Source organism: Anolis carolinensis, chromosome 1, assembly GCF_035594765.1.
Source record: "Anolis carolinensis isolate JA03-04 chromosome 1, rAnoCar3.1.pri, whole genome shotgun sequence".
In the NCBI taxonomy this organism is placed as follows: domain Eukaryota; kingdom Metazoa; phylum Chordata; class Lepidosauria; order Squamata; family Dactyloidae; genus Anolis; species Anolis carolinensis.
Genome location: NC_085841.1, coordinates 3,801,685 through 3,815,027, shown reverse-complemented (window position 1 = coordinate 3,815,027; position 13,343 = coordinate 3,801,685). Strand labels below are relative to the sequence as shown.

Below are 13,343 nucleotides of genomic sequence, written 5' to 3'. Positions count from 1 at the left end.
GTTCGACAGTGGAACTCTCTCCCCCGGACTGTGGTGGAGGCTCCTTCCTTGGAGGCTTTTAAGCAGAGGCTGGATGGCCATCTGTCGGGGGTGCTTTGAATGCGATTTCCTGCTTCTTGGCAGGGGGTTGGACTGGATGGCCCATGAGGTCTCTTCCAACTCTACTATTCTATGATTCTATGATTCTATGATCCCTCTAAAGACCTTCCTGGTTGCCTTCTGAACCATTGCCTCCCCCACCCACCTTTGAAACCTTTGGGAGTTAAAGCCACTCTGGAAGAAATTGGCAATTACAAAAGTGAGAGGAAGTGCAAAGCTCAATTAAGGGGCTGGTTATTTCTTCAAGCGCATGATGCCCTCCGCTGCAATGTACTCATCTCAGGCACTTATTAGAAGTGATCTCCTGGAGGCTGACATTAAGAGCTGATAAGGAGAGAGGTCGATGGTAGTGGCTTCCTCTTAAAGCAGTGGTTCTCAACCTTCCTAATGCCATGACTCCTTAATACAAGTTCCTCATGTTGTGGTGAACCCCAGCCATAACATTATTGTATTGCTACTTCCTAACTGTAATTTTGCTTCTGTTATGAATGGTAATATCTGATATACAGGATGTATTTCCATTCACTGGACCAAATTTGGCACAAATACTCGATACGTCCAAATGTGAATATGGTGGTGTTGGGAGAGGATTGATTTTGTCATTTGAGAGTTGTAGTTGCTGGGATTTATAGTTCACCTACAATCAAAGAGCATTCTGAACTCCACCAACGATGGAATTGAACCAAACTTGGCTCACAGAATTCCTGAATACTGGAACGTTTTCATGGGCATAGACCTTGAGTTTGGGAGTTGTAGTTCACCTACATCCAGAGAGCACTGTGGACTCAAACAATGATGGGTCTGGACCAAACTTGGCACAAATACTCAATATGCCCAAATGTGAACAAAGATGGAGTTTGGGGATAATAGACTTTGACATTTGGGAGTTGTAGTTGCTGGGATTTATAGTTCATCCACAATCAAAGAGCCCTTTGAACCCCACCAACAATAGAATTGGGCCAAACTTTCCACACAGAACCCCATGACCAACAGAAAATACAGTACTGGTCTTTGGTGACCCCTCTGATTCTGAACACCCCTTGCAAACCCTCCAGGGGTCCCAACCCCCAGGTTGAGAAATGCAGTCTTAAAGCAAGGAAGGTCCTCTTGGAAAAGTCAGGGAATTGGATGATCTGCCTGTTGGAAATATGTCATCCTGTACTGCCTAAGTCTCTATGGTTAGATAGGAAGCCTAGAAAAGAGTTAGGGACACCTTCCCCAGTTCCATGCATGCTTTGATTAGGCTTTACTATTGTTTCCTCCCTCATGTCCTGTTTAGGTCAACCCCACCCTTTGATGCTTTAGAAATGTGATCTCTCCTAGGGCTTTGACGTAACTTCCCCAATTGGGCTTTTGGAATGTTTATGGCCCTAGAGAAGAAGCGACCCACGAGGCTTGGTCGTCATTCCATCTTCCTGCTTTGTTCCAGAGAGAGGACGCACTCTGTCCGCTCTACTAGCAAGATGTAGCTATCTATACCTTTGTTATTTTGATCCGTCTATGTGTATTAGAACAGGATAGATTAGCTAGTGAGCTCCAAACCTTTTCTATCCATCAATGGATTTCTTTTTACCTCAACAAATGCTTTTAAACTTTAAAGCTAACTTAAAGCAATTCCTTTGCCTTCCTGAAGACACAGAGGACTTCCAAAACTCACACCGCGTAAGTCTCACCGCTGCATTTTTCTCTGCTATTTTAATGGGAATTTGCCTCATAAAGGGGGTGATTAGAGCTTAACGGCTCTTCAATTCCCAACACTGCCCACATAGAGAGTAAACTGAACATGCCCATGGAAGGAAGGAAGGAAGGAAGGAAGGAAGGAAGGAAGGAAGGAAGGAAGGAAGGAAGGAAGGAAGGAAGGAAGGAAGAATAGAAACACACCACAAGAGACCAAATCTCTTGGCGAACAGGGGTAAAGGAAGCCGGCAACAGAAATCCACTAACACCAAAGCTCTGCTGTTCTGAAGGCGTCAAACCTGTTTGGGAAGATACCTTGATCCACACGATGCAGCTGTAACACTTTGATACTGTTTTAACTGTAACAGTTTCTTAATAGGAATAGGACAAATCTTTGGAATCCATGCTTACATGGGGATACCTACCTGTCAGTATGTCAAAAAATATATTCCTGCAGTTTTCCTATACCTTTGATATATTCTATAATAAACTGTGTTGTTGAAGGCTTTCATGGCCGGGATTACAGGGTTGTAGTATGTTTTCCGGGCTGTATGGCCATGTTCCAGAAATATTCTCTCCTGATGTTTTGCCCACATCTATGGCAGGCATCCTCAGAAGTTGTGAGGTACCTTCCATAAATGTGGGCGAAACGTCAGGAGAGAATACTTCTGGAACATGGCCATACAGCCTGGAAAAAATACAACAATGCTACAATAATCTGTTTGCTTATATTCTGGACTCTTGCATGGTGCTGTGATCTTAGGGGTTTCCAGGCCTGGGGTGCAACACCTTCCTTCCTTCTTTCCAAGGACAAGTTCAGTTTCTATGTGGGCAGATCATCCGATTCCCTGACTTTTCCAAGAGACCCTTCCTTGCTTTAAGAGGAAGCTACTACTACTACTGACCTCTCTCCTTATCAGCTCTTAATATCAGCCTCCAGGAGATCACTTCTAATAAGTGCCTGAGATGAGTACATTGCAGCTGAGGGCATCATGAGTTTGAAGAAATAACCAGCCCCTTAATTGAGCTTTGCACTTCCTCTCACTTTTGTAATTGCCAATTTCTTCCAGGACCCAAGGGATTCAACCAGAATGGATGTGGGAGCAGCATCAATTCAAGTGAGAATTTGGGACTACAAACCCCAGAATCCCCCAGCAAGGTAGAGCAGCAAGGAAGGGGTGCATATGGATGTGCGAGGGCTATGAATTCCAGCCAGAGCTTGGGAAAGTGCCTGTTCTGGACCACAACTTTCGTCCCGAACAACTATGAAAGATGAGGATTTCTGGAAGTTGTAGTCCAAAATAGGAACCTTCCCAAGCTTGGATGGCATAGCTTCTGTTTTGTTTGGCTGCATTAGCATGATGATGGTCACATATAGGCTGCATATAGGAATATAGTGTTTAGACTCAAGGAAGTCAGAGCCCAGTTTTCTTCTGCTTTGGTTTGATCTCACCTGAAATAACAATCCTGTGTCACGTTCTAGGCAAAACAGATCAGAAGACATGGACAAGGTAGTTGGAGCTGTTTGAAAACGTAGCCTTGGAGTCCAGTGGAGTCTCCTTTTTGTTGGTGTTATTTTGTTGTAAGTGTGAAATGTTGAATCAAGTTTTTGCTGTTGGGTTTTTGCAACTGTGTATACCTTTTTGCAACTGTGTATACTTTCCAGCAGCACACGGGTTAATGGCAAGCCAGCTTGATTGATAGCCTGCCTAGCCAATAGGTCAAGCCTTCCGGTCTCAGAAGTGCGGACAGGACATTCGTCATTCTGCTATGGAATGTGGGAGTTGCCAGCAGAAGTGATGATCGGCAAAGAGAGAGGACATGCTTTGCCTTTGCTTTGGAAGCATGGGTTCTATGAGCGATGGACTTTGTAGTTGTATATAGTTGTATATATTAAAGCCTTAGAACCACTGGAATCAGCTGAATTACAACTGTGGTGTTGTTTGTTGGTGCTGCTTGTAGCGAGTTGCTTAAGTGGTCTGAAAGAAGATGGATTGGTGAGAGGCCTGATTCACCAATAAATCAGGGTGGTTTGGAGCTAATTAACCCCCTGACACTTTTCTGGAGGATTTTAAGCAGAGTCTGGATGGCCATCTGTTAGGGGTGCTTTGATTGTGTTTTCCTGTTTGGACTATTTGATGCCCTTGAGGTCTCCTCCAATTCAATGATTCCATAGCCCTATGACTTTTTCTCAGTCCTACCACAAAGATATAGGCCCTTTTGATGGTTGTTCCTACCTTGTGGAACTCCTTGCCACTGGAGGCTCAACTGATTCCCCCTTTTACTAGCAATCTCCCTTGAAGATGCTTATAAATAATGTATTATAAAGGTGGCCTCCAGAATTGGAACCATTAGAAAAATGGAAGCTGGTGAAAGATATGTTATCTTAGATGCATTTGGGCAGAAACATTCAAGTGGTCTCTGGAAGGTTTTAAATGTTATTGCTTCCTTATGTACCAGCACTATTTGCTAGAGATGGCTAAAGGCCTTGTAAAACTGCAACTCACTACATTCCATAGCATTGAGCCTTGGCAGTTAAACTGGGGTCAAACCGTATTCATTTCTACAGTGTAGATGTATAGTTGTGTCATTTTAATTGTAGGCTGCCCTGAGATTTAATGGGATAGCCAGACCTTAATTATGACCCCTCTTTCATTTAGCCGCATCTGATATAATATGTCCTCTAGGAAATTTCTATGGGTGCATCTACACTGTAGACTTAATGCAGCTTGACACCACTTTAATGGCCATCTGTCAATGCGATGGAGTCCTGGGAGTTGTAGTTTGGCAAGGACTCCTTTGCAGAGAAAGCTAATGACTTTGCAATACCACAACTTCCAAGACTCAATCACTTTGAGGCATGCCAGTTAAAGTGGTGTCAAATTGCATTAAGTCTACAGTCGTAGATGCACCTTTGATAAGTTGGTAGTGTGAGCTTCCATGGAATGCACCTACACTGTAGAATTAATGCAGTTTGACACCAGTTCAACTGCCAAAGGCCAATGCTATAGAATTTTGGGAGCTGTAGTTCGAGGAGGCACCAGCTCTCTTTGGCAGAGAAGCTGAACACCTTTGAAAGCTACAACTTCCATAAAACAAATCAGGTGATTCTATAATATGCTACCTAGAATCATACCTCTAGGCGTTATCTTGGTTTTCCAGGGAACTCTATGATAACTTCTGGTGGAAGTTATTACTTTCAGTAAATGTTGGTTTTTTTTGTGGTTGTTGTTATTTATTCATTTTTATCCCACTTTTCTCCCATGAGTGAGATTCATGTTGCTATTATGCACCGTTTATTGTTTCCATAGATTTTGTTATTGAACTCCACTACCTCCACCTCGAATAAAAAGGGATTTATAGTTAGGAATTTATAGTTTTCCAAGGGCAACAAGCCAGAATGAGTAAGTGGTGTCCTTCTTTTGCATAAAACCTCCCAGGCCCTCCCACTTTCAGACTGTTGTCTCTCTCCTCCTAACCATAAACCATATTTTATTTTACTTTATTCCTATACATTTATTAAACATGTTCTATTTTATTTCCGAGACAGGAAACATTGACTTCTACTTTGTTAGTGTTTTTGTGATATGGAGTGAAATGTTTAATCTATTGTTGCTGTGGAAATGTATGTATTTCGTTCCGGCAAGCTTTCCAGCAGTCAAGAGGTTAATTGCGGTGAGCCCTGATTGGTTGCTGGAAAGGCAAATGGTAAAGACTTCCGTTTGTGCTACGTGACAGGAAGATACATCACATGCTGTGGAATGCAGAGGAGGTGCTTCAGTGTACAGAGAATGGACTCTGAAAGAGACGGAAAAGTTCCATGTTTGATCTTACGGAAGCAAGATATGTCCTGACAGCTTTGGAAATTAGCACTGTAAATATTGTTGTAAATAAAGCATCAGTGCCGCTGAGATCAGCAGATAAAAAAAAACAAAGTTGTTGTGCTTTGTTGGTGCAATTTTTGCCGTTTGCAGAGTGGTCTGACGGGTGAGCAGAGGTGAGACCTGGCTCATCAATCAGTTGGGGTCGCCGGTTCCCTGACCTACTTGACCTAGGTCAAGAGCCAGTTTGAGCATTCAGATCTGCCGGGGAGGCTCTTGGTCCCACCCCCTTCACAAGAGTGATTGGTGGGGACGAGAGGCAGGGCCTTCTTGGTGGTGGCCCCTTGGCCGTTGAACTCCCTCCCCAGTGACATCAGATCAGCCTCCCCCCTCTTGGTCTTTCGCAAAAAACTTAAATCCTGATTGTGGAAGCAGGCCTTTGGCGAGTAGAGATTAAAGTGCAACAGACCCAACACAGGAAATAATCAGGATGATGATTTCAGGAGTGGTGATTTTGTTATATGTTTTAACTGGTTTCGATTGTAAGTTTATATGTTTATTGATTTAAAACATTTTTTAATGTCAGGAGTGACTTGAGAAACTGCAAGTTGCTTCTGGTGTGAGAGAATGGGCCGCCTGCAAGGACGTTGGCCAGGGGATGCCCAGATGTTTGATGTTTTTACCATCCTTGTGGGAGGCTTCTCTCATGTCCCTGCATGAGGAGCTGGAGCTGACAGAGGGAGCTCATTCATGCTCATCCCGGTTTGGATTCAAAGTGGCAACTTTCATGTCAGCAACCCAACCTTCAAGTCAGCAGTCTGCCGGCACAAGGGTTTAATCCATTGCACCACCGGGGAATCCTAATGCATAATTCAATGCCACAGTAATATAATAAACACAATACATATTTTTAATGGTGCAGCTGGTCAGTAGCTAGCTGCAATAAATCACTACTGACTGAGAGGTTATGAGTTCGAAGCCCGGGTTGGATTGAGTGACCGACCATTAAATAGCCATTAAATAGCCCCAGTTCATTGTTTCCCTAAGCAACCCAAAAGACAGTTGCATCTGTCAAGTAGGAAATTTAGGGACCACTTATGCATTTACGTCACCACAAAAATGTCCAGCAGTGTGCGTGCCAGAGATGAGGAAGCACTCCATCAAGGACTCAGTGTCATAGTGAATGATGAAGCACCAGCTCTCCCTGTGGCCGGAATCGAGCATACCCCCATGAAGCCGGAAGCTGGAAATGTTAAATAGCCTCTGTTTCTCCATGTCTGTGTGTCATATGTCTATGGCATTGAATGTTTGCCATGTATGTGTACATTGTGATGTGCCCTGAGTCCCCTTTGGAGTGAGAAGGGAGAAATATAAATACTGTAAATAAATAATAAATACATTGAATTTTTGCCAAAACTTGTAAGCCGCTCTGAGCCCCCCTTGGGGTGAGAAGAGCGAGGTAGAAATAAAGTAAGTAAATATAGTAAATAAAGTAAATAAGTAAATAAATAAGAGGTGAATTATTCAGCTATTGTTTCACACTGGGAAATAGCCCTGGATGTGGCTTAGAAACAAAGGGGACTTTGGCCATTTCGACATCCTCTATTTGGCTGGCCTGGGAAAAGAAATTTTCACGATCCCATCCTCTTCATGCTTAGATACCCAAAAACAAAACTACAAAACTACAAAACTAGGACCAAGAAGCTACCACATATTGATCTATGTGGTAGATAAAATAGATTGTATCTATTCCTTTTGGTATAACTTTTATCCTTTTATATAATGTATCTATTACCCAAGTCTGAAATGTATAAACTGTACTTTTATTACTAAACTAGCTGTGCCCGGCCACGCGTTGCTGTGGCTAGGACTTGATTTTTCTTTTCTTTTTGTTGTATGAACATAGAGGCGTGGATAAGAGGTTGTGCTATCAATTTTTGAGGTTGTGGGGCGTTTAGTTTAGTTGTTTGGTCCGGTGCCATGATTCCATTACCCTTTTATATATATATAGAATATAATAAACTGTCTAAACTGCCTGACTCAAGCCAAAGGGCATTACCCAAGAATACCTTCTCAACCACAGACAACAGACTTCCTGAAGACTCTCCTTTGTTTGCCTGGGAACACCTGTTTGCTTGCTTCCAGAAGCTTAAGGCCTCTTCTGTTGTTTTCTAAAACCCTGCCTTTATTTAATGTAAAACTGGATTAAGCTATATTTCTGGACTATGCTCTCCCATGGGGACGGCTTTGCAGTTTCCACATTAGACCAATCCCAGCGTGAATCCTATTGCTGCATATGCATGTATTTGACTAAGTTCTTGTGGGATTGCCACTTGTGTGTATGTGTGTTAAAGGAAAATCACCTGGTCAATCACAATTCATAGTTGGGTAATTAGAACAATCAAGGATAACAAGCTTGAACCTCTCCCTGAATGGGGTATAACTTGGAGAATGTTTGTAATGCCTTTTGGGATTTACTGAATCACTTGCTTCAGAACTTACTTGGAGTCAGTTCCTGGCTGAGAGCTTACTATGCCTGTCTCCTTGCACCACTGAAGAAGAAATCTCCAAAGAAGATGCATGAATTTAATGCAAATAACTTTACGTGAGTTTGTTGCTCCAGATGGAATGAGTTATTTTGAAACTGGAGGTTTTGTGTTTTGAAATTGCTTGTTTAATTTTCTCCTTGACTCTGCTACTTAAGAGTAAACTTTGATTTTTCCATTTTCTTGGCTTGTATTTGCTCATTGTGGATGCACAAAAGGGCTGGATAAGTCTGGACAGAACTGCATGCAGTTTGTTTTTCCACAAACCCGTAACAAATCCTTAGCCAACAAATTGAAATTGAATCCAGACAAGACAGAGGTCCTCCTGGTCAGTCGGAAGGCCGAACAGGGTATAGGGTTACAGCCTGTGCTGGATGGGGTCACACTCCCCTGAAGGCGCAGGTTCGCAGTCTGGGGGTGATCCTGGACTCATTGTTGAGCCTGGAGCCCCAGGTCTCAGCAGTGGCTAGGGGAGCCTTCGCACAGTTAAAACTTGTGCGCCAGCTGCGACCGTACCTTGGGAAGCCAGACTTGGCCACGGTGGTCCACGCTTTCGGTACATCCCGTTTAGACTACTGCAATGCACTCTACGTGGGGCTGCCTTTGAAGACTGTTCGGAAGCTTCAATTAGTCCAACGGGAGGCTGCCAGGTTAATAACTGGGGCGGCGTACAGGGAGCGTACTACTCCTCTGTTACGCCAGCTCCACTGGCTGCCAATTAGCTACCGAGCACAATTCAAGGTGCTGGCTTTAGCCTATAAAGCTCTAAATGGTTCCGGCCCAGCTTATCTGTCTGAACGTGTCTCCCGCTACGACCCACCTCGAAGCTTAAGATCATCAGGTGAGGCCCTGCTCGCGGTCCCGTCAGCCTCACAGGTGCGGCTGGCGGGGACGAGAGACAGGGCCTTTTCAGTAGTGGCTCCCCGCCTATGGAACGCCCTCCCCATTGAAGTCAGGCAGGCTCCCTCCCTCCTATCCTTCCGTAGGAAGGTTAAAACTTGGTTGTGGGGCCAGGCTTTCGAATAAGAGTCAGCAGCATTAATTACTATTATGTATACTGGAACTCAATTGACAGACCCAGTCTTTTAAACTTGAGCACACCTATCTGTATTTTATAATGCGTTTTATGAATGTTTTATGTAAGTTAATTTTTTAAACTCATTTATAGTGTATTGTACAGTTTTTATATGTGTGTTTTATTGTAAGCCGCCCTGAGTCCCCTGTTGGGTGAGAAGGGCGGGATATAAATATTGTAATAAATAAATAAATTAGCCAGACCAGAGATGAGGGACGATTCAAACAGGGAACTTGGTTGTATAAAACTGTTTTGCTTAGCACATGTTCTCTTACGCTTGTAATTTGGGGGCAGAAGCCCACAGGCATCATTTCGTGGCCAAGAATACAATAAAACACATCTGTCTATGTCTTCATTTCTGAGTGAGTTTTTAATCTGGAACTTTGGTTATCAATTATGGTTAGCTGTGCTCGCCAAGCAGTTCCCTCTCATTTTATTGCAATCTAAATTTCATATCAGTACAGAGTTGTGGTACGTTTTGATGAACAAATGGACCAATTCTGGGTCAAGAAAGAACAAGGCACCTGGGAGCGTTGCAGGATAACAACCCTAGATCCGTTGACGGTGTGCCGACCACAATGCGACAGTCGAAATAGAAAACTAATTTATTCATCTTTTCTCTTTGTTTTTTCTGTTTTGCTATATACAAGTTTAATGGAGGGATTTGTTTTGGGTCGGAAACAATTAAAAAGAGCAGGGCACGTCTTCCATTTCCCACCCACCCCAATTAAACATTCAACAGTTTACAGAAGAAGTAGATAGCCGAGACCATGGCGGTGGGGGCAAAAGGTATTATTACATTATTTCTTAAAAAGGAATGGTGCCGAGACAGCAATTTGGACCGAAGGCATGCCATGGAGAGAGAAAGAAAAGGAGCGCAGGGGTCGAGGAAACTGGCAACAGAAACCCACAAACACCAAAGCTCTGCCGTTCTGAAGGCGTCCCAACCCCGTTTGGGAAGATACCTGGATCTGCACTGCATAGGATGCAAACTTTGATACCACTTTAGCTGCAAGAGTTCCTTAATAGGAATGGGACACACCTTTAGCATTCATCTCCAGGTTGGAAAATAGGGTTCCTGTCTGAGGAACCCCATTAAGAACAGGGAGAATCTGGTGCAATTTTCGCCGTGATATCAAATTGGTACGGTTCTGCAGTGCGGATGCAGCCGTGAATCTTGATTCATGGAGAAGCCTAGCATGTGAAAGAGAAAGTGCTAGCTTACTATCAGAAGGGATATTCCAGCATTCATTTTTTTATTGTTCATAGACAATGTGTATAAGCCACCAAGGAAAGTTCTGGATGTCTCACAATACCAGCAAAACATACCTCGCTACAAATGGTGACATATAAAAGCCAAACGTAACATCAGGGTGCATCTACACTGTAGAAGGAAAGCAGTTTGATGCCACTTCAGTGGGTGTTTTGTAGTTTGTCAAGGTCTTGAGACTTCTCTGTCAAAGGTTGTGGTTGCCTCGTCAAGCTACAAAGCCCATACGGTAGTTAAAGTGGTATCCGCCTGCCTTAATTCTACAGCGTAGATGTGTGCCAATATTTACAAGAATGTGATGCAAAATAGGATCGTGTTCCCAAATTCTGTTCCCTATTTTCTACACTTTGCAATGTGTAGACTGGCTTCCAGTCTTACCAAATCCAGTGGAAAGACACTTTGGAAAAATAATGCCCTGTGATTATTGTTCCAAATGTCAACAGAGATGTTCAATCAATTGGGTTTGTCCTTACGTTGACTCCGGCTGCACCCACACTGCAGAATTATATCAGTTTGACACCACATTAGTTGCCATGGCTCCATGCTGTGGAATTCTGGGATTTGTGATTAATTACAAACCAGAAGGTTCCATAGAATAGAGCTACGACAAAAGGGTGTCCAATTGCTGTCATTCTGCAGCATGGATGATGTCCTAATATTCATATTCATATTAATTGGGAAGCTCTCCACATTTACTGTCATTAGGAATATAGGACCCTTCCAAAAGTGGATAAACCATGAATAAAAGAAATTCTACTTGTTTCACCCAAGAATTCACTTATTTAAGATATCCAGAGTTATTCCATGGTCTGTTTCTGCTAGAAGTTGACCAGACTCTGGAAAAACTAGACATTTCTAGACACTCCAGGTCCTCCAGTGTGGATCTTTGGCCAGTTTCAGCCAGACGTTGACCACAGCATTGAACTGGAAGAATTAGACATTATCTTTAGGACTCTTCAGGTCCTTCAGTGTAAGTTTATGGCCAGTTTCAGGCAGAGGTTGGCCATAAAATCACATTGGAGAACCTAGACATTCCTAGAGGTATTTTTTGTAGGCCCTCAAAGTCTTCTAGGGTCAGTTTCCACCAGACATTGACCACTGAATTGCACTGACAAACTGAGATATTCCTGGAGGTGTTCTCTCTTGAATGTTTTAGGTCTTCTAGTGCGATTGTATGGTCATTTTTTTGCCAGAGGTTGGTCATAGAATTGTATTGTTAAGACCTAGACATTTCTAAAGAAGTTTTCTCTAGGTCCTCCATTGGGAGTCCTAGAAATTTTAACTAAACCTACAAAATCAAACCTGCAAATATGGAGGGCCCAGAGTATTTTTAATTGAAACAAACCAAGTGGAATATAATCTGTATATAAGATAGTGTTGTAATGATGGAGGCGAATGATCATTATCTGATTTGAGCAATTCTGAGTTGCTTCTTTCTGAAGAGCAGCTGGACTTTCCTTTCAATGGGTTACGGATTTTGTTTCTGTTTTGACACTGAGGGTTGGAACGGGGTTGGTCCCTTGGGCCACGGCAGGCCGGCAACCAATTCACGACGTGTTGGTGGTACGAAAAAGAAAGGGGAGCGTCAACCCGGAGGAAAGTCCATGGGGCCTAGACCTCGTTCTGTTCCTTCAGGTCTCCGTCGGCCATGCCGTCGTACTCCACCGAGCGCGGAGACATCCCCAGGTATTGCTTGAGGAACTCGCTGAAGCGTTTCTGGTTGTGCCACTTCCGGGCCGACTTCCGGACCCCGATGAACCCTCCAAATCGCTTCTGGAGGTCTTGCACGCCCGGGTCGCTCAGGAGGTCCCCTAAGAGGTCTGCTTGGCTGCTGTGGCTTGGCTCGTCTTCCGGCTCTGGCCGACGCATGACATGCTTCTCGTCTTCAGCTGCGCGGGGGAAGTCGCCAAAGCGTTTCAGGCTGCCTCGGCCTCTTGGTGAGCCAACATCCCAAAACTCGAAGGGCCAAGTGACTTCATCGTCCAGGCCTTCAAAGCCCAGCAGCAAAGAGGAAGGCTTCCTGATGATCGCTTTGTTGCAGAGATCCCAAGTGGCTCTGGACAACAGCTTCTTCTCACACTCCATCACACAGATCTGTAAAGACAGAAGCAGGACAATGCATTGAAGGCCAAGGCAGTCATTGTGCACCAACTATCATGCCAGACGAAACATATCTCTTTTTTGAGTTACAAGCCTGGGCTTGGGCTGTGGCGCAGGCTGGAGAGCAGCTGCAAAGAATCACTGCAATGAATCACTCTGACCAGGAGGTCATGAGTTTGAGGCCCGCTCGGAGCCTATGTTTGTCTGTCTTTGTTCTATGTTAAAAGGCATTGAATGTTTGCCTATATGTGTAATGTGATCCACCCTGAGTCCCCTTCGGGGTGAGAAGGGCGGAATATAAATGCTGTAAATAATAAATAAATAAATGTATGAAGGGAACGCTGAAGATGTGGCCAATCTTGATTTCAGTAAGGGCTTTAAGAGGATTTCCCCATGACAGTCTCACAAAGAAGCTAAAAATTGTGGGCTGGACAGAGCTACTCTTAGACGAATTACTTCACTTCACTTTATTTCTTAATTAGTTGCTCTCCACCCGAGTGCTCCGAGCGACTTACAATTTAAAATATCATTCCACAATATAAAAACATTCAACTGTGACTATTTGGCAAATTAGATCTGATTTACTTAAATGCACAACCAAACAGCCAAGTCTTGAGCGCTTTTCCAAAAGGTCGCAACTCCGACATGGCTCTAACATATGGAGGCAATGAGTTCCACAGAATTGGAGCATCGGTCGAAAAGGCTCTACGCCTTGTAGCTTCCAGGTGTACCTCCCTAGGGCCCAGTACGTATAG

General features: G+C 43.7%; 1 protein-coding gene across 1 annotated transcript in view; it reads right to left on the bottom strand.

The window, feature by feature from the left end:
* Positions 1–9,805: 9,805 nt before the first annotated feature.
* The window catches only part of pnoc (prepronociceptin), an 87,992-nt gene continuing 84,454 nt past the window's right edge, over positions 9,806–13,343 (bottom strand). The window contains exon 3 of the mRNA XM_062969360.1: positions 9,806–12,582. Coding sequence (XP_062825430.1) covers positions 12,100–12,582 — 483 coding nt within the window. The 3' untranslated portion in view covers positions 9,806–12,099. The remainder of the gene's footprint in view (positions 12,583–13,343) is intronic.